Source organism: Hypomesus nipponensis, chromosome 7, assembly GCF_054491055.1.
Source record: "Hypomesus nipponensis isolate SF chromosome 7, ASM5449105v1, whole genome shotgun sequence".
Classification (NCBI taxonomy): Eukaryota; Metazoa; Chordata; class Actinopteri; order Osmeriformes; family Osmeridae; genus Hypomesus; species Hypomesus nipponensis.
Window position 1 is genome coordinate 8,890,001 of NC_140367.1, and position 19,409 is coordinate 8,909,409.

Genomic DNA, 19,409 nt, shown 5'->3' on the forward strand with positions numbered 1-19,409 from the left:
TCATTGTAGTGAGCCACTGTCAGCAACTGAGATGAGTGAAGCCTGACAATGTATGTCTCCACACACACACACACACACACACACACACACACACACACACACTCAAGCTCTACAGACGAGCCAGCTAGGGAACAGTTAAAGAACAGAAAATAGACAATCGAAAATACAACACGACACACAGTCACACACAACTAAAGTAAATGACAGCTCAAGCCGATACGATACGATGCATGCACGCACACAGTGTGTATAGAGGCTCGAGGGCCAGCCAGCCATTTGGAGAACAGGCTGTGTGGTGCTCTGCTGTCGACGGGAGGCCAGTGAACAGTGTCCCAGTGAGGTCGTTGGGAGTGTTTAACCCCAGAGCCTGAGTGTGGGGTCACAGAGGCTGAGCCATCCATCTGAATGCACCGTGAAGCTGGTGTGACGTGCATGTGTACCGTGTACATACACACGAGTCTGTGCGTGTGCACAATGCGTACACCCGTGTGAAGTGTTTATGTGTGTGTAGGTGTGTGTGTGTGTGTGTGTGTCCGGGGGGGTCTGTGCGGTGCAGCAGCAGTAACAAGGCAGCCCCTGACTCACTGTTTCCAGTAGGTGGTTACATAAGTAGAGCGCTGTCCAGATGTACAATAACATTTACTCTGACCCCTACTCACCTCTCACCCGCTTGCCAGCTCCCAGCATGCACTTGGACTGAATCAGGGACTGGCTGGCCAGAGAGGAGCCTCGACACAATGGAGGAGAGGAGGAGGAGGAGGAGGAGGAGGAGGGGGAGGGGGAGGGGGAGGGGGAGGGGGAGGGGGAGGGGGAGGGGGAGGGGGATGATGAGAGAGGAGTGAAGAGGAGCACCAGGAAGTTAAGTGTGTGAGCAGGAGGGAGAAGGTGGGTTCGAGCAGTGCAGAGGAGAGCATAAGAGACGAGGTAGAGAAAGATGAGGGTGTTGGTGAGGCAGCACGCCGTGTGTGTGAGGCAGTTTCCAACCAGTGACCTTTCAGTCGTGGATTCCCTCTGTAATACAACTCCAGGCACACACAGCTGAGTCATACTCTTGAAACACAGACACACACACACACAGACACACGCACAGTCTCCCAAAGGCTAGCATGCTTGCCCAAACGTGCAGAGGGGAATGGATGGAACTTCATCATGTCATGGCCCTTAAGGCTGATATAGCATGATATACTGGGTGTGTGGGTGTGCCCCAACCCGCCTCTCACAGACAGACATACAGACATACAGACATACAGACATACAGACAGACAGACAGACAGACAGACAGACCTGCTCTAAGACCTGCCCTCCCTGACCTCTCTGGTCACGTGACTGAAGGTCACACCAGGTCAGAGTTCAGTCTCCCTGTCTTTTAGTTTGTTTTTGTTTTACCCTCCCCCTCTCCTCTCTCCCTCTTTTCCCGTCTCTCTCCACTCAGTTTCTCTCTCTTGCTACCTCTCTACTTCTCTCTCCCCCATCTTTCTCTCTCTTTCTCCCCCGCCTCTACCTTTCACTCTGTTTCCTTTGATATCTCCACCTCTGCTTCTCTCTTTTTCCCTTTTCTCTGTCTCTCTCTCACCTAAAAGTAGACCTGTAGCTATTGAGGCTTGGCTTCTAGTCAAGGCTTCGCAGGCACATGGGTGTGTAGGTTATATGTCCCGAAGCATGTGTGGGTGGTTTGCATACTAAGTGTGTGTGTGTTTGCGTGCAGGTGTGTAGTGCTTGTTTGTCCTGTATGTGTGTGTGTGTGTGTGTGTAGTATTGTTGGGTCATAGTGTGCGTGTGTATTTGTGTGTACGGAGTAAACCGAGCCAGTTTAGTGAGTGGGTGTTTTAAGTGGAGTTTCGCTATAGCAGGTTTGCATACACCTTTCAACTGTGTGCGTGGGTGAGAATGTGCACTCTGAGTGGTTCGCGTGTGTGTGGGGGCGAGAAAGTGCACTCCCTGTGTGTGTGTGTGTGTGGATTGTGTGTTTTGAGTATTGGGTTAACCTGTCAGGAGCTAAGGTCACCTGACCACAAGAATCAGACAGGTCATTACTTAATCAGACAAGGCCAGTCTACACACACACACACACACACACACACATGTATACAGAACAAACAAGCAGTGCACATACACTCACACAAACTATTACCTAGCATCAGGTCTTCAAAGCCTCCTTATCTGGTTTCAAAGCAGACAGCTTTAATATGACGTAGTTTAGTAGGGTGGCTTAGGCCAGCGCCCATGTGAGCATGCGAACCTGGGGAGTCCTCTTGGTCTAATGCTAGAAGTTTCCATGTGGAAAGTTGTGTTGGTTTTAATCGGACATCTTTTCTTAGATCTTTCTAGTAGAGAGAAGAGGAACATGCCCCCTCACCTTATACAGTACAACAGTAGTGGAACATGCCTGAGTGATACTGCAGGGTGGACTAGACCAACGAAATGAATTCTGACTCCAGTTTACTTTTTAGAACAGAAGTAAGCTGGAGTACACAGTGCCGCACACACACACACACACACACACACACACACACACACACACACACACACTACCACACACACACACACACACACACACACACACTACCACACTTATACACACTCACTACCAGCTCTCCTATTATGAGTGTTGTGTTCTAGCTGGGCAATTTGCCTGGCGTAGAGCAGAATAATGAAACACATGCTTTGTTTGTATCACAGTGTAATCTTAAATATTGTTTAGTCTAACCTCTGCAAGCATCATTTTACTGGATGAAAGTGTGTGAACGTCTGTGTGTGTCCTCTAGCATGTTAAAGCCCATCTTCTGTCTCCTCTGAGAAAACTTTTCTCCTCTTTGCAGAGCTAATGCCCTTTAAATGAGTTAGAACTTGTTGTTTCTGATCCCCTCCAACATATCACACACACACACACACAGGCAGATATTTAAACAGAGCGGCCTACACACACACACACACACACACACACACACACACACACACACACACACACAGGCAGACATTCACACAGAGCGGCCTACACACACACACACACACACACAGAGGTTGTGATGACAGAGACTCACAGCATTAAACAGACGGCTCTCCCTCCCCCTGTTGATGGAGCTTTTCTTTATTTGTCTTCCCTCCTCCCTCTGGGGATGGTGTGTTTGTGTGTGTGTGAGTGTTTCAGAGAAGAAGCCTAATCAGAAATCATGATTATGCACAGCAGCTAGACTGAGATTGGCAGTGCTGTGCCTAGTTAGTCCTGAGATTTACTGGGCTTGGCTGCCATTAGCTAGGCTAGGCCTGAGATTGGCTAGGCTAGGCTGAGATTGACTAGGTTAGGATGACAGGCTAGATTAGGCTTGTCCAAGACGTATTGTATAATACATATTTAGTAGAGGTCAGCTAGGTCGATATAGACTAGGTTTCCCTCCAAGTCCCCCTCTTTAGACTCCAGATTCTTCAACTCCAGCCAAACCTCTGGCTCACTGTTTATTTGACTCCCCTACCCCTCTGTTGTCTTTGGTTTAGCCCGCTCCCCTGGCTGCAGCCTGGCAGTCAGCCAGCCGGTTGTGCCCACTGCTGATGACGCGGGGGTGTGCAGCCTGGCCCACAGCAGCTAAGAATAGGTCTGGAATGCCTGGAAGGAATTTGGGGGCTGTGAAGATTCTTCATCTGAGAGAGACAGAACGTGTGTGTGTGTGGAAAGAAAGTCAAAGAAAGAGCACTAAAGAGGTGGAAACTGAGAAAGAGAGGGAGAGGGAGGGACAGAAAGGGGGAGAGAGCGAGGACTACAAAGACAGAGAGGATGATGTCTAGGGAGGAGTGGAGAGAGAGATGCAGAGATAAGGGTGTGGAGATGAGAGAGGTCTAGAGAGACTCTGACACACACCCTGTCTGACCTGCAGACTGACCTCTCTAAATGTCTCTCTCACACACCCTCTACCCTCCCTCTCTTTCACACACACACAAACATTCTCATATCTCTGTTTTTCTCTGTTGCGTGCATTGTTTTATCTCGGTCTCTCTCTTTTTCGCTTTCTCTTTCTGGGTGTTGTATTAAGCTAATGTTAACAGAGACTAGAGAGGTGCATTGTGGGCGAAGGAGGCAGACACTAAGTTGAGCCCGACTGAGAATGTAATGTTTATGTTGGAAAGAGAGGGGGGGGAAAGAGAGAGAGAGAAGGAGAGGGTAAAGGGGGATGACGAAGGAGATGAAGAGGGACAAAAGAGAGACTAAAAAATGATAGAAAAATGAGAGGGAGGGAGGGGGAGGGGAGAGGGAGTACAGAAGCACAGAGACGATAACCTAGATGGAGTTCAGCTAGTGTACGTTAATTATGAAAGTATGCAGAGTAGCTTAGAGACCGTGGGCAAAGAGCTGGGCCTGTTAGACATGCTACACACAACCTGAGTAACCCTTGCTGTGCCAAACACACACACACACTTACACACCACCTTTAGTCACTGGTAACTGGGAATTCCCCTGGTTGCTGGACTCAGTCAGATGACGACCAGGACATTGGTCAAACCCAGCTGTGTATCTGAGGAGGGGAAGGAGGAGGAGACACAGAGGGAGGAGAGAGGGAGGTTGGTGGAGGAAGAGAGGAAACCAAGCCAGGGGTGGGGGTGTGTGAGGAGCAGTAGAACTGCATGGTGTAAGGTACACAGTAGTGGTCAGGGTTGGGTGTAGGTGAATATAGTATATGTATATAGTCTGGATCCTGAGATGTAGGTTACAGTCCCCGTCTCTTGTTCCGTCTTAGAATAGAGAGTCGGGATCTCCTCCACCACTAACACACAGTCTGTCACAAACAGATGGTCTCTCTCTCTCTCTCTCTCTCTCTCTCTCTCTCTCTCTCTCTCTCTCTCTCTCTCTCTCTGTCTAATATTCCATGAAAGATTGAGGGTGTACTATAGCCCGGAGCCGCCAGTTTTCATTAGAGCGTTCACACACACACATACCTGCCACTTGAGTCTTCTTATTAATGCTTGTTACAATCACATCATCAAGTTATGTCTCCCTCGCTCGCTCGCTCACTCACTCACTCTCCCAATCATCCTCCACTCCCTCCCTCCCTCCCCCTCCAACACAGCATTCCTTCCTCCGCCCACCTTCCTGTCGTCTTTTCTCGTTTATCTTCGGGCCTTGGCCCGTCACTCCATCACTGTCACGGGCCAGAACCCACTCGCCCGCTGCCAGAGGAGCGGAGCCTGCAGTTAGTATGGGGAATGTAGTTTGTGTGTGATGAGTATGTAGTGGCCTTGTAACATGTTATAGGCCTACGTCAGGATTTGGAAGTACAGATGTTGTATTTTATTTCCTTGTTTAACTCTCAAAACTCAAAATTCCTTTATTTCTGTTTTCTCTCTCTCACTTCCCTATCTTTCCCTCCCTCCCTTCCCTATCTTTCCCTCTTTCCCTTCCCTATCTTTCCCTCCCTCCCTATCTTTCCCTCCCTCCCTATCTTTCCCTCCCTCCCTCCCTCCCTCCCTCCCTCCCTCCCTCCCTCCCTCCCTCCCTCCCTCCCTCCCTCCCTCCCTCCCTCCCTCCCTCCCTCCCTCCCTCCCTCCCTCTCTCTCTCTCTCTCTCTCTCTCTCTCTCTCTCTCTCTCTCTCTCTCTCTCTCTCTCTCCCCCCCCCCCACTCTCATCACTCTCTTCTGCAGGTAGCTAGATGAGGGAGGAGGGGGTCGGCCATGTTGACCAGGTGAGATCAGCCTGACTGACTCGAAGCTGGAGAGCCAATCGGGAACCTCCATGGCAGGATCTGGATCTAGGTGAGTCTCAGACTGCCACCTGCTGTTTGCATGTTGAACTGCACCCTGAAGAGGCTTCAGGCCTCAGTTACGGCTCGGAAAAAGAAATACAAAATCATGGCAGCAGGTTTGAACTGTGAGTCAAATGAAGTGCACCTAATGTCCCAGTGTCTGTGTGTGTCCAGAGGAGAGATGGAGCACTAAGAAGCCATGGGAAGCTGCTGTAGCTGTCCTGACACACACTCCCTCTCAGACGATCATCACAGCAAGTTCAAGGTTGGGTCAAATCCACCTCCCTCCTTCTCTTTCTCTCTCTCCCTCTCACTCCCTCCTGCATGTATCCACATGTTGACCAATTAAGTATTCATTCAGTCTCTCCTCTGGTCCGCCCTCTCCTCGTCCCCCTCTCCTCCACCTCCACCTCCCCTGTCCCCTCCTGGCTGGGTTGTTAATGTGTTAGCTGAGTACAGTCATGTGTTTCTGGTGTAAGAGGCCTATAGATGACTGACTGGCTTCATATCTCAACTATGCCAAATCATTAACCACTTTGACTGCCCCGGGATCACAACCACGCTTTTGTCCGAGGTGTGTGTGTGTGTGTGTGTAGCTGCGCTTATGTTCTGTGCCTGTGGAATAAGATTCTCTGAACATGCTGTTGCTAACTGTGTGTCTGTGTGTGTGGTTGTCTGTGTGTGTGTGTGTGTGTGTGTGTGTGTGTGTGTGTGTGCGCGCGCGCGCGCGCAGGTGATCAACGTGGATGACGATGGCAATGAGCTGGGCTCAGGAGTGATGGAGCTGACAGATGAGGAGCTGATCTTACACACGCGCAGACGCGAGCCTGTCAACTGGCCCTACCTGTGTCTGCGTCGCTATGGCTGCGACTCCAACCTCTTCTCCTTCGAAAGCGGCCGGCGCTGCCAGACTGGACAGGGTAGGAGCTGCATGACTCTCTTTATCTAGCCATCTCTTTTCTCTCTCTCTCTCTCTCTCTCTCTCTCTCTCTCTCTCTCTCCTCTTTCTCTCGCTTCACCTGTCTTCAGCGCTCTCTCTACTTGAAAATGTTTAACTTTTTGAAGCATGTGTTGTGCGTCTCAATCTGTGTCTCTCTCTCTCCCTTTCTCTCAGTCTTTCCATTGATGTCTCCCTTTGCTCTCTCCTCGAAAATGTTACATTACACGTATTGTTTGGGTAATTTAATGTGTGTGTGTGTGTGTGTGGTAGAAGGTCAGGCATATACTCTAGACAGACACAGGTCTGTCAGTAGGTGAGAGGTCATAGGTCAGTTGTGCCTGTGCATAACCTTTGTGTGACCCTTGACCCCATGCTGACATAAGGATCAGGTGTTCTGTGTTTGTCCAGATGGAGGTCATCCCACTTAGTCCCTCTTCCATCCCCCTCCCCCCATCCTACTTCATCCCCAACCCCCTCCTCTAGTCCCCCTTCATCCTCACCCTGTTCCCCGGACCATACACCCCCCTCTCCCATTGTTCCTCTTTTCCTCTCGTCCTCCCCCCTCACATTATCCCCCCCCCCCCCGCCCCATGTCTTCTATGGACACAATACTGTCCCCAGATGGTGGGAGGTGCAGTACTGGTGTCTGACCAGGTGGAGGTGCTGTGTCCCAGGGCCACTGCTCTGCTGTGGCAGAGGTAGTGAGCTACATGTCATGGTGGTGTTGTGTGTGTGTGTGTGTGTGTGTATATTCCCCCCCTGGTCATTTTGGTTTCTGACTGTACTTTATTCCTCTGAGTATGGTGTGCAGTTAAGTGAATCTGGCGAGGTAGTTGTTGTGTAGCAGACTGTGTGTGTGTGTGTGTGTGTGCGCATGGTGTTTCCATCCTTCTGAGTGTATGTGCGCCCGTGTGCTTAGGCCTATTTGTGTGTTTACGTGCACGCCGCGTCTTCTCTCCACGCAGGGATCTTTGCGTTCAAGTGTGTGCGCGCCGAGGAGATCTTCAACATGCTGCAGGAGACCATGCACAGTAACAGCATCAGTGTGGTCGAGGAGGCTGTCCTGGAACCTGGCCAGGGCCCCCTGGACCCCGACGCCCCACGCACGCCACGCACGCCCACCAGTGAGGACACGCACACACACTGTGCACTCTCTCTACCCACCCTCTTATAATAGTAGGTGCACACATGCAGACACCAACACTCACCATCTTACCCCTGTTTCTCTTCAGCTCCGGGCTACTCGGTACCTACGGTAGCCAATGGGATCGCTCGCTACCCATCGTTTGGCGAGGCCTCCTCCCGCCCCTCCAGTCGCCACCCGTCTATAGGCAGCGCCAGACTGCCCTCTGTTGGCGAGGAGGCCACACACCCTCTACTGGTCACCGACGACCCGGTGAGAGTACACACACGCAAACACGCACACACTCGCAGACGAGCATACACACACGGCCAGAAGACCTGACCTCACGCACCCACAGACCTGCCCACACATTCACATTGGCCATTTCTGGCTGCATCAGGACACTCACATACTCCCCCTCTCTTCCCAACTCCCTCTTTTTCCTACTACTCCCTTTCTCTCCCCCCCCCCCCCTCTCTCTCTCTCTTTCTGTCTCTCAGGTCCACACGTACGTAAACACTTCAGGTGTTCAGGAAGACCGACGCTCACGACCCTGCAGCCACACCCCTTTGGAACTTTGGCTGCCCAATCCGGACAGCTCCTCTGCCACTCCAGCCAATCAAGGGACAGAGGTTGAGCCCCAGGTAGTGCTGGAGGGGGAGAGTGTGAAGTTTGTCCTGGGACCCACTCCTGTCCAGAGACAGAAACAGAGACGGGTAGGTGACAGAGAGACTGGTCCTGGCCCTGGAGGAGTGGAGCCTGGGGCTGGAGTTGGAGCCGGGGCTGGAGGTACGGAGGATGGGGCTGGGCAGAGCCACAGGGAAAGGGACCCAGGGTCTGGGCAAGGGAATGAGAGTCTGGAGCCAAACGGCTCCAACGACTGTGTGACCCAGTCAGCCGAATGTGACACGGGTTACGACAGTGACGAGCGCAAGGACGCCCCTCCCCCCCCGCCGCTTCCCCCCCAATCAAGCGCCAAGCTCTCTTACGAGCACCACAACGGCACCAGTCACGTGTCCACTCCCGCCCCCTTCTCCGTGCCTAACCCCGCCCCCCGACGCAACCGCCCCGCCCTCCCTTCCCCCGACTTCTCCCACAACGCCAACAACTCCGCCCAGCGGCGGACAGCGCTCCTGAATTACGAGAACCTCCCGTCTCTCCCGCCGGTCTGGGAGACGCCCAAGCGCTTCTCGGCGGGAGAGGACGAGGAGGACGAGGAGGAGGACGAGGACGAGGAGTCGTACGGACGACCAAAGACCCTCAACGGCTACCACCGCCGCCTTCACCATCGTCCTCACCACCACCACCATCATCATCATCCGCTCCAGCACCCCCTACTGGACCCCATGCATAACTACGTCAACACGGAGAACGTGACCATGCCGCTCAGCGCCAAGCTGGACTCGGCCCGTCTCCCCCGCAGGGAGGGGGGCGGTGGGGGAGGCGCGGGGCCAGGAGGGGGGACGCCCACCGTCTTCAACTTTGACTTCCGGGGGGCAGGGGGGCTGGACCCTCTCAGGCAGCTGAACTACATCGAGGTGGAGATGGAGAAGGGTTCGGACTCCAGCGGGCCTCACACCCCCAAGACGCCCACCACCCCCCTGCTGGGGCCCCCGCCACCTCCGGCCCGCCGCACGGAGCTGTACGCCGTCATTGACATTGAGCGCACGGCGGCCATGTCCAGCCTGCAGAAAGCGCTGCCCCGCGACGACGGAACGTCCCGGAAAACCCGACACAACAGCACTGACCTACCCATGTGACCTGATGCCCGGTCATGTGACTGGGGCCACGAAGCACTGTCTTAATCCTCACTCTCCATCTCCGCCACTCTTTATTTCACTTTCTCTCCATTCTCTCCTTCTTACCCATTGTCGGATTACCTTACAATCTCCCCTTCTTTCTCTCTGTCCCTTCTGTTTTCTTCCCCTCTTCTTCACCCTCACACATATACACTCATACACACACAATGCTGTTGAAGGATGCAGATGGCTGCCACATATTTCCAATTGCAAACTGTAATGTAAGTGAAAGCAGCAGTCTTAACTTCCAGCTTGGCTCCACTGTACCCCTGAGAGCCAGACTAGGGCCGCTACCGTTCCTGTGGCCGGGGAACAGGGGCTTTAAAAAGAGCGAACTGCACCTTTTAATTCAATGCCTGTGTCTAATTGGCAGATTGACAACTTGACCAGGCCAATAATAAAGACTCTTTTTGAATGAACCATTGTGTTACCATTGGTTTATCACGCTCCCGGTACGAGTACTGATTTGAGTACTGATAATGATTAGTTCCAGACTTATATAAAAAATAATGTACTTGCTGGTATTTACATATTGTACACATCTAGTCACTTTAGCCCCGTACGGACAGGACGGTCTTAGAGGCAGACTAGGGTCAAAACACAGAAGTGAAATACTGATATTTGATGTGTGTTTTATTTACCTCTGTTTGCACTTTTGGGACTGGATCTTTGGTGCCATTGCACTTCTGTGAACGATAGCTTTCACTTCTTGTCTCAAGTTCACCGTAAGTATTTGCAAATATTATTTGACCCTGGTCCGCTAACAGACGAGTCCTTGTTATCCTAACGTCAAGAAACAACAATTGTTTACTGAGCTCTGCAGTCATAAACAACTACAGTCCTAGTTCCAAAGTTCTTCACCTTGCTACCCATGCAGTTGTATTATATTGTAAAATGTATTATATGTTCTAACTTGCTCTATATTTTTTCTACCAAGTTTAAAAATCATAAATGAATAAATATAGTAATTGTACAAAGAAGTAGTTTACTAGATAATGTTTATTAAACAAATGAAACATTTAGGGGAGCATGCCATCCCTCACTGCCAAATGTAATTTCTCAGCCTGTGATTGGTTACTGAAAGTTGAAACTGGTCATTGATTGGTCAGTGAGAGAATCAATTACCTAAATGTTCCCAATTCCCCCATTCTGATTGGCTCAGCCATCCAGATGCAGCACTAAGTGGTGAGCAGTGAACGACTGCATTTACTGTGTACAATAAAAGCCACAAATATTGTACATTTTTATTGAAACTGATTTTGATATTTGAATTTTTCAGGTATGGATATAATAAGTTTACCAGAAAGTTTGTATTTTTTGGAAATGAGGAAGAAGCATACTGTGTATTTTGTCATATTCTACATCTTTCCTTATATGCCATCAGTGCCAAAACACTTTTTTTGTAGCATGGCAAAATAATAATAAAAACAAGGAACTAATGTGTCCTGAGATCCTGTCTGTCATGTGAAGACACACACACACACACACACACACACACACCCTCTGTATCCTGCTCTGTCCACAACCTGTCTCAACCCTGGTCCTCGGGACTCCCTACATGTTTTAGCTGTTTCCCTGTTCCAACACATCTGATCAAAGTGGATGGGTTGTTATCTGGCTTCTGCAGAGCTTGATAACGACCCATTCAGTTGAAGCAGGTGTGTTGGAACAGGGAAATATCTAAAGCATAAGGGGAGCAGGGAGTCACTCTCCCTCTCTGTCTGCCCTGTCTCTTTCAAAAACCTTGTTCAACCTCAGTCTACCTTCGGAGGACATGAGTAAACCAACTATTTAGGACTGTAACAAACCTGGGTCGATTACAGATATCAAGTAGGCTACATTTAAACCAGGTATGGCACCAATCTGTTGGTTTTATTGCAGCCCTTGAGTTCACATGTATTTGGCAGTTTTTGCACAATAAAATCTCTCATCAAGGTGTGTTAATCTCTATTGTGAATAGGCATAGTGAAAAAAAGTCACCAATATGCTTCTGGACTTAGCTGCAAAATTATTTGTTCATATCGTCCACTGGGGTAGGAACTCACCTCACCAACATAGCCGTATGTTTGACCAAAAATGTTTTGGGGCTTATACTCGGAAGTAGATCAAAGCCGTGTGACCATGAGCTGCTTTCAAAACTTGCTACGGTTCATTATATAAAATGTCTCAGTGAGTACGCCATGTGAGCACAAGGCCAACTCAAATGGAGGCGACTAGACTATGTGTCGTTCATTTTGTGTCCGTTTTTATGACATTAACTTCGTCTCCGCAACTTTGGAAAACCATTCGAGGTCTCCGCTTGAGATCTCTCCACCGCTCATGTCTGGTTAAAACCGAGATGAAAACTCAAATGAGGTAAAAATGTCAAATGTTTTCTGAATTACTTTTTTGGTGCTTATGTGCCTTTGTTTGTACTTTGCAGCGCAGATGTAAGACATGTTAATAACTGTGCAACTTTGTTGCAAACGGGCTACAACAACGACCGCAACACAAGCCTTTGGTAACTTGTGTTGACGTCACATTTTTAATTCCAATTTCCAGGAACTTGTAATAGTTTGGCGATCAAGCTTTTGAGCTTACATGTTACTACTGCCTTACCTCAATTAAGGACAGTCTTACACAGTAAGAGGATTAGAGCGGGCTAAATCGTGAGAGGTGATAATTGTGTGCAGTCCTTGGGATATCTGGTTACACTGGTCGTGAAGATGATTTGATTCGGCTCGTAAAGCTAGAAGATGAAACGGACCGCCTCGAGTTTTGTCACATGATCAAGTTTTTGAACAGACGTCAGAATCGGTGGTACCGACAACCGACAAAGACATACGCACTCAAACTCTGCGGCGGAAAGCTGGCTACACTGAACGAAGAAATGACACGATACTGACGGATACGCTTAATCGCTGTTCTGCGTTCAGATATCAGGTAGCGTTTCTTAGCATAGGCTTGCGATGCAAAGTGTTAGTTGTAAATTGTGTTCCAACAACGGGATTATATTAGCCTACCTGTCACTCGTTATATAAATGTGTCGATTCCATGTGCAGCGTAGCTGCCTGGCCTTTAATAGCTATGTATCTAATGCCAAGTTGTGTGAGGTGATACAGAATCGACATGCTTACCAGTGATCTGTTTTGTTTTGAACCGGCTCGACAAAGCGTTTGTGTCGCTAGTGCGTGTCTACGTTTAGCCAATGGAAGCTCTAAAGATAAAGTCAATAGTATGGTATATGAGGGCCCCATAGTGTGTGACAACTAGTGCTTCACGTGCGTCCGTTTGTAGGAATCGCGAACTACTATTGACTGATAAGGTGTAGCTCGCACTAGCATTATTATGCACGGAAACAGCCATAGCGATAACTATTAACTGTGTCCATGCATATTACTGAATGTGGGTAGGAATGCTTGTTAGTCTGTCAGGCCAGCCATGAGAGCTGGTGCTGGATATTAATCATCACGCCATTTACTGTACAATAGTAGGGAGCATGTTGTTCAGTATGGAGTAACTATGAACAGTACCCTACTGTCGAGTGTAAAAGGTAAAATAGTTTCATGCTCAAGGGCATAATCCATCTGTGAGATACTAAACGGCAGCAAGTTTATTATTTTTAAGTAAATTAAACCAAACAAGCCCACATCTGTTTGGCACACATCCTTAAAGACTGGATTGTTTGACTTGACGATATTAAATGGTTGCAGCTTTGGCAATGTGTGTGACAATCAGATAAAACCCTCAAACAATGGACCAAAGTCTGACACACATGCAGATACATCCTCTCTGCAACTGTATGGGTGTGGGATCAATGAGTGGTCTACCGTGCTATGGTATTTTATGATATAACTATTGATAATGATAAATGATTGTTTTATATCTACATTATATATCACACAGCCCGTTGTGTCCCACTGTCTCCATCCAGGTTAGGACCGCAAGCTGAGCCCATGGAGGGAGGCAGCAAAGCGGGGTTGGAGGAGAGGCAGGGGCTGGTGCAGAGGGCCACCAGCGGGGGAGGGGAGTCAGTGAGGGTGGCGCAGGGCAAGGACGAAGAGGTGGTTGTCCGACCCAAGGTTACTGACCACGACCAGGCCAGGAAGGGGAGCTCGTCACGGTCGTCTCGTAAAAGCTTCCGTCTGGACTATCGTCTGGAGGAAGAGGTGACGCCGTCGGCCCGGGACCGCCACGGCCGTTTCATCAACCCCTGGCCCGACTGGAGGTTCCCCTCCTATGCCACGCTGCTCCGCTTCTTCCTGCTGGACAAGGACAACAGCAACGTGCCGTCGGACAAGGATGTGAGTGCCATTCAAACAACAAACCCTTCTGTGTATAGGGGGCACCAACACCCGTCCTTAGACCATGGTCACAGGTGTCGGGATTCAAACCACAAACCCTTCTGTGTATAGGGGGCACCAACACCCGTCCTTAGACCATGGTCACAGGTGTCGGGATTCAAACCACAAACCCATAGGGTGCCTTGACACCTGCCATTAGCTGCCCACCAGTAGACCAAGGATGAGATCAAGTCTAGGACAGGGAGGGTCTTCATCAGGGATAGACTAGGGATGCCAGATCTTACCAGAACTCTTTAGACATCCAACTAGGATAATGCAGTGCACAAGTGGCATTGCTATGTCTCTGCTGGAAGGTGTGTGAGGATAATTATAATGATTATTTAGACATGTTCACGTCCCCACCCTGTAAGTAGCTCCAGTTAGGCCGTCAGGTTGGAGCCTGTTTGCGTGCTCGAGAGCTCAGACAGGACTTGAAATATCCGAGAACATGTCACAGTTTGTCTGCTGTGGATAACAGCAGCTCTCATAGACAATGCTGGAAGACAGCCGAGCCGGACTCAAACCAGGGGTTCCACACCCTGTCCGTCTGTGTCCGTCCTTGTCACTGTGTCTCTGTCTGTCTGTCACTTTCTTGCTCTGTCCCTTTTGCTGTTTTTGTGTGTCTCTCTGTGTCCCTCTCTCGCGCTCGCTCTCTCGCGCTCTCTCTCTCTCTCTCCAAGCCATGCCAGGAACTCTTGCTCCCTGCTCCAGTAACAGTGAGAGTAATTATAACTGCAGCGTGTAAACCTAGATACCTCAAGGCTGGGGTTATGGCTGGTCTACTCTCACACACTTCCTTCCTCTCCTCAAGGTCCTTCCTTTCATGACCTTTTCTCTCCGCTCCATTATATTAAACTCATTATTTCTCTCTCTCCACTTGCCCCCCCCCCCCCCACCCCCCCCGCCCCAGGTTCTGGACAGTGAACTTCCTGTCGTGAAGCCCTACTTCCTCCAGAATCCTGAGCAGACAGGAGGGGCGGCACCTGGCATACGGGTGACCTGGCTAGGCCACGCCTCCGTCCTGGTGGAGATGGATGACCTGGTCATCTTGACCGACCCCATCTTCAGCCAGAGGGCCTCTCCGCTGCAGTTCCTGGGGCCCAAGCGCTTTCGGGGTCCCCCCTGCACGGTGGATCAACTCCCCAGGGTGGACGCTGTCCTCATCAGCCACACCCACTACGACCACCTGGACTTGGGCACTGTGACGGCGCTCAATGAGCGTTTTGGGAGCGAACTGCGCTGGTTCGTGCCGCTGGGCCTCCTGGACTGGATGCAGAAGAACGGCTGCGAGAACGTAATCGAGCTGGACTGGTGGAAGGAGAACTGCGTGCCGGGCCATGACGACGTCACCTTCGTGTTCACGCCGGCACAGCACTGGTGCAAACGCACGCCCACTGACGACAACAAGGTCCTGTGGGGCAGCTGGTCCGTCCTCGGGCCCGGCGGACGCTTCTTTTTCGCTGGAGACACGGGGTACTGCCCCGGCTTCCGGGAGATAGGACGCCGCTACGGACCCTTCGACCTGGCCGCCATCCCCATTGGAGCCTACCTGCCCAGGTATGAGGTAGAAAATGGATCTTGACTGGTTGTGTGCCGAACGTGTGTGACGTATTTCTGACCAGTGAGTTGTCCCTCCAGAAACATGATGCGTGGTCAGCACGTGGACCCAGAGCAGGCTGTGCTCATCCACCAGGACATCCAAGCCAAACACTCCCTGGCCATCCACTGGGGAACCTTCGCCCTGGCCTACGAGGTGAGCGTGTACCCAGCACTCCTACACCCTGGCTTCATGGCTAATGCCTGGCAGGGAAGGGATGAGCGAGAGGGAGCGAGCGAGAGGCTAAATGTCAGGGCAAGAGTCATCAATCACGCTTGGCTTAGTCCTTAGACAGTGACAAACACACACATACACCACCAGCAGCAAGAGTCTCTCCTGGTGCCCGTAGAGACAAAGGTTAAAAGGTCTCTGACAGCCTGTGTGCGTGCTGAACACAAAGGAACACAAAGGTGGGATTGTTCAGGATTCACAATAGCAGTAGGAACACACTGGCATGGTTGGAATATTCTGAGGTGAATTAGGCCAATATGGTCTAAACGGCATTCAAAATCCGTTCTAAATCTGAAACATTTGCTTGACAAAGTCAGACATAGCTGGGAGCTAAAGGCTAGTGTCTCTCCCCTACTCCATCTTTCTATGATTCTCCTTCTGTCTATCTCACATTCTCTCTACTCTCCCCTTTATCTGTCTTTCCCTCTCTCTCAGTATTACCTAGAGCCTCCAGTCAAGCTGAGGGAGGCTATGGAGAAGAATGGGTTAAACACGGACACCTTCTTTACTCTCAATCATGGAGAGTCCCGAGTGATCAGTACAGAGGAAGAAGTCTTTGAATCATTGGAAGAATTGCCGCAAATTGAACCCCTTTGAAGTGACCTCAGGAATTGTGTGCATGAAGAGTCTAAACACCATCTTGGGAGATTTGACTGCTGTATGCTGTTGGACAATAGTTCTAACTTGCTGTCTGATTGGCCGGTCCATTTATCTTCCTGGCAAATCTTCTTGAGATTGTGTGTTGCTTGCAGAGGTGCTCACGGGGACTGCACTGTGAGTGTTAATCCTCTCCATGTAAGAAGGATCCTGAATCGGACAGAATTCACTTATTCAGACAGGTGGCTCACTGATTCAGATAGATGATTCCTCTGAATCACTGCATCCTCTGTTTCCCTCCTCCACTGACTCTCCAAATGCCAAATGTCAAACGTCTGGTTTGTAATCAGTTAGAGATTAATGAACAGTCTGTTCTATTGCTGGGCTGTTCTTATATTTGCTGAATGAAAACTGTATAATTTTATTGAAATGCACATCTATGTTCTTGTATAAACTGCAATACATATTGCGAATATGGATCCTTTTGTTTCTATTGTTGACGAGGCTAAACTTGGCTGGCTCTAAGTTGGTTCCCAGGAACAATTTGAAGAATGTTTGATCCTATTAGTTGGCTTGGTAACGGAAAAGGAGAGTTTAGTATTGATTCTAAACAGCATTCTAGAACAATCAAGCATATTCTGGAACATGGGCTTATGCTCAGTGTTCTGGAACTTCCGATTGTTTCATCCCCTTACCCAGAACCTGCACCAGACACAAATTCACGGACGGGCATGCCATTGTTTTGGGGGGGGGGCACACATTTTAATAAATCTAATCATGTAACATTATCTTAATTATCTTCCAAATTAGAATTGATTAAATTCATACAGGTCTACACAACAGATTTTATTTGGTATTGAAACAGGTAAGTCATGGACAACTGGCCTACCATTGCGCAGAACCGGCTTCAACAGAAAATAAAAAGAGGAGCGTTCGGCCTCTTGAACTGCAAATCTTGAACTTAGACAGGGTTCCTGCAGGTTTCAGTAAGTTACATTTAACACCTTTTAAGACATTTTAAGACCATAAAGATTGAAATTTAAGACCTACACGACGCATTACCAAAAAACTATTCAAATCAAAGAAATTCTGAAAAAATCTTTATTCAATGAATTCAGTCATTTAAAAAGCATTAATTAAATTTACATACAAAGCAATAACATTAGTAATCTCATTTAATTTCATTCTACATTAAGTACTAGGGGTGGGGGAAAAAATTGAATCACATATGAATCGCGATTCAGTATCTTACTGATTCACTTTTTTTTATTATATGTAAGCATATATTGAATCGCAATTTGATAAAAATCAAAAGAATTGTGAATCGATTTATCAAATCCTGACCCCAAGTATCAAATCGAATCGTGCGTAACCAAAAGATTTCTGTTAAATATTGATCCGTGTTACAGAAATAAATAAGTCTATTCAGGAAAAGTCTACTTATCGTCACTGTCATTTAATATAATAATAATATAATATAATTCTTTATTTCAGACCCAGGGGGATCCATATCAATACAAACAACATAAACAAATACACAAACACAGAGTAAAAAATACACAGCCTTTCACAATATTCAGTGCCAAGCATACAGACATGATCGCCAATGGTTCCACAGTCTGGAAGAAAATCTGACCGAACTGCATAGAGGGTTGGCCAAAACTGCAATTAGGTTATTTTCAGACTCAGATGCCCTACACATAAATCCATACATCAGGCCACGTAACACAGCAGAGCAGGTAGGGACCCCAACACTTACAAACATTTGGCTTGCACTGGAGCTTCTTGGAGCTCTCAGCAGTAGCCTCATGCTATCATTATAGGCCACTGTGAGCTTTCTAATGCTGCCTTGTTTATAACGACACCACAGGTGGGCAGTATACAGCGGCGTACAATACGCTCTAAAGAGTGAGATTTTCACAGGTTGGTGGTCATTTGTGAACAAGTTCTTAAAAATCCTTCAGCAAACTTGTACTTGTTTTGTAAGTATGATTAGAAGGGTGAGTATTCTGTTTTATAACTTGGCATTAGCAGAAACAAAACGTATGTTGTCCTTTGGCATTTAGTAGTGTCATAAGGGCAATTACACCATCTTGTAGAAAATACCTTTGCAGGAAACCTCTGTGGCTCAGTGGGTAAGCATGTGTGCCATCAAGTCTACTGCCAAAAATGGTACCCCTGGTTCAAATCTTGCTCAAACCAAATGATAATTAATTTGACTGATATCAGTCAAATTAATTATGTCAGCCTGGGTCCAAATCCAGCCTTCATTCTTTTCTGTACGTCTTCCTCCCTCTCCATTCTTTTCTGTACGTCTTCCTCCCTCTCCATTCTTTTCTGTACGTCTTCCTCCCTCTCCATTCTTTTCCTGTCACACTTCAATTAACGGTCCAATACAGCATGTCAAACACAATCCACAACTCAATAAACTGAGGGAAATAACCATACAACTCGTCTTTTAAAGTGTTTTTTTTTTTATGATCTCATTTAAATGATCGTACCAATAGAAGGGGTTTGATTCATGTAGCCTTTAGTCCGATTGGCTGGCCCACGCGACCTTTGACCCCCTAATGGAGAGCGATGACTGCTGCTAAACCGTGTATGGGTGTGTGTGTGTGTGGTGTGTTTTGGGTGACAAACCTGACCACGCCCAACCAGAGATGGCATAACAGGGTTGTAGTGTAAAAGATGATTAGTTTTCTAAGCGTTGTGTCAGTAGTTCAGACCTTGTGTGCTCTGCCTATGGCATAGGCATAGCAAGCTTCGGCAGTGTTGTGTACCCTGTACTTTCGCCGTCTTCGTCACTTTCTTCTACCAACCTTGGTGGTAATTGATTAACATGAACAAAACGCCATATATCCATATAGCCTATTCCCTGTAAATAATCAAACAAAAGGTGGGATTGGTGACAGACTTGTCCGTTGTCGGTAAAAAAAAAAAAACGTCCGTCCAGGGCGGGCACAGTTGACTCTGGGGGCAGGCCCGGCCCCTTAGCTCGCCCATAACGTCGGGACTGCCTTTACCGGAGGGATGTAGGTAGAGAAGATGAGGGGAAAAAAGACAATTCTGT

At 48.7% G+C, this 19,409-nt stretch overlaps 2 protein-coding genes across 4 annotated transcripts in view; both read left to right on the forward strand.

Moving 5' to 3' along the window:
* frs2a (fibroblast growth factor receptor substrate 2a) overlaps nt 1-10,849 on the forward strand; it is a 19,732-nt gene extending 8,883 nt beyond the window's left edge. Inside the window, exons 2-7 of the mRNA XM_084701714.1 lie at nt 5,630-5,740; nt 5,905-5,995; nt 6,464-6,650; nt 7,636-7,794; nt 7,903-8,066; nt 8,294-10,849. Of these exons, the coding sequence (XP_084557840.1) occupies nt 5,930-5,995; nt 6,464-6,650; nt 7,636-7,794; nt 7,903-8,066; nt 8,294-9,553 (1,836 nt within the window). The 5' untranslated portion in view covers nt 5,630-5,740; nt 5,905-5,929 and the 3' untranslated portion in view covers nt 9,554-10,849. The remainder of the gene's footprint in view (nt 1-5,629; nt 5,741-5,904; nt 5,996-6,463; nt 6,651-7,635; nt 7,795-7,902; nt 8,067-8,293) is intronic.
* Nucleotides 10,850-11,308: 459 nt separating this feature from the next.
* On the forward strand, nt 11,309-16,818 carry napepld (N-acyl phosphatidylethanolamine phospholipase D). Of its 3 annotated transcripts, none has more exons than XM_084701717.1 (5): nt 11,309-11,442; nt 13,506-13,875; nt 14,825-15,471; nt 15,553-15,667; nt 16,178-16,818. In XM_084701717.1, exons 2-5 carry the CDS (start codon nt 13,528-13,530, stop codon nt 16,337-16,339), a joined length of 1,272 nt encoding a protein of 423 aa, XP_084557843.1. In that variant the 5' UTR covers nt 11,309-11,442; nt 13,506-13,527; the 3' UTR covers nt 16,340-16,818. The 3 variants fall into 3 exon arrangements, with proteins under 3 accessions (XP_084557843.1, XP_084557841.1, XP_084557842.1); XM_084701715.1 differs by lacking the exon at nt 11,309-11,442 and adding an exon at nt 11,696-11,947; XM_084701716.1 differs by lacking the exon at nt 11,309-11,442 and adding an exon at nt 12,127-12,514.
* Nucleotides 16,819-19,409: the final 2,591 nt, after the last annotated feature.

What these genes read in the sequence shown, in the direction of transcription:
- napepld (XM_084701715.1), top strand. Translation starts at nt 11,796, where the DNA reads ATGGAGGCGACTAGACTATGTGTCGTTCATTTTGTGTCCGTTTTTATG. An exon ending in GAGATGAAAACTCAAATGAG is followed by an intron (nt 11,948 to 13,505) that starts GTAAAAATGTCA and finishes GTCTCCATCCAG; the next exon opens with GTTAGGACCGCAAGCTGAGC. An exon ending in ATTGGAGCCTACCTGCCCAG is followed by an intron (nt 15,472 to 15,552) that starts GTATGAGGTAGA and finishes TTGTCCCTCCAG; the next exon opens with AAACATGATGCGTGGTCAGC.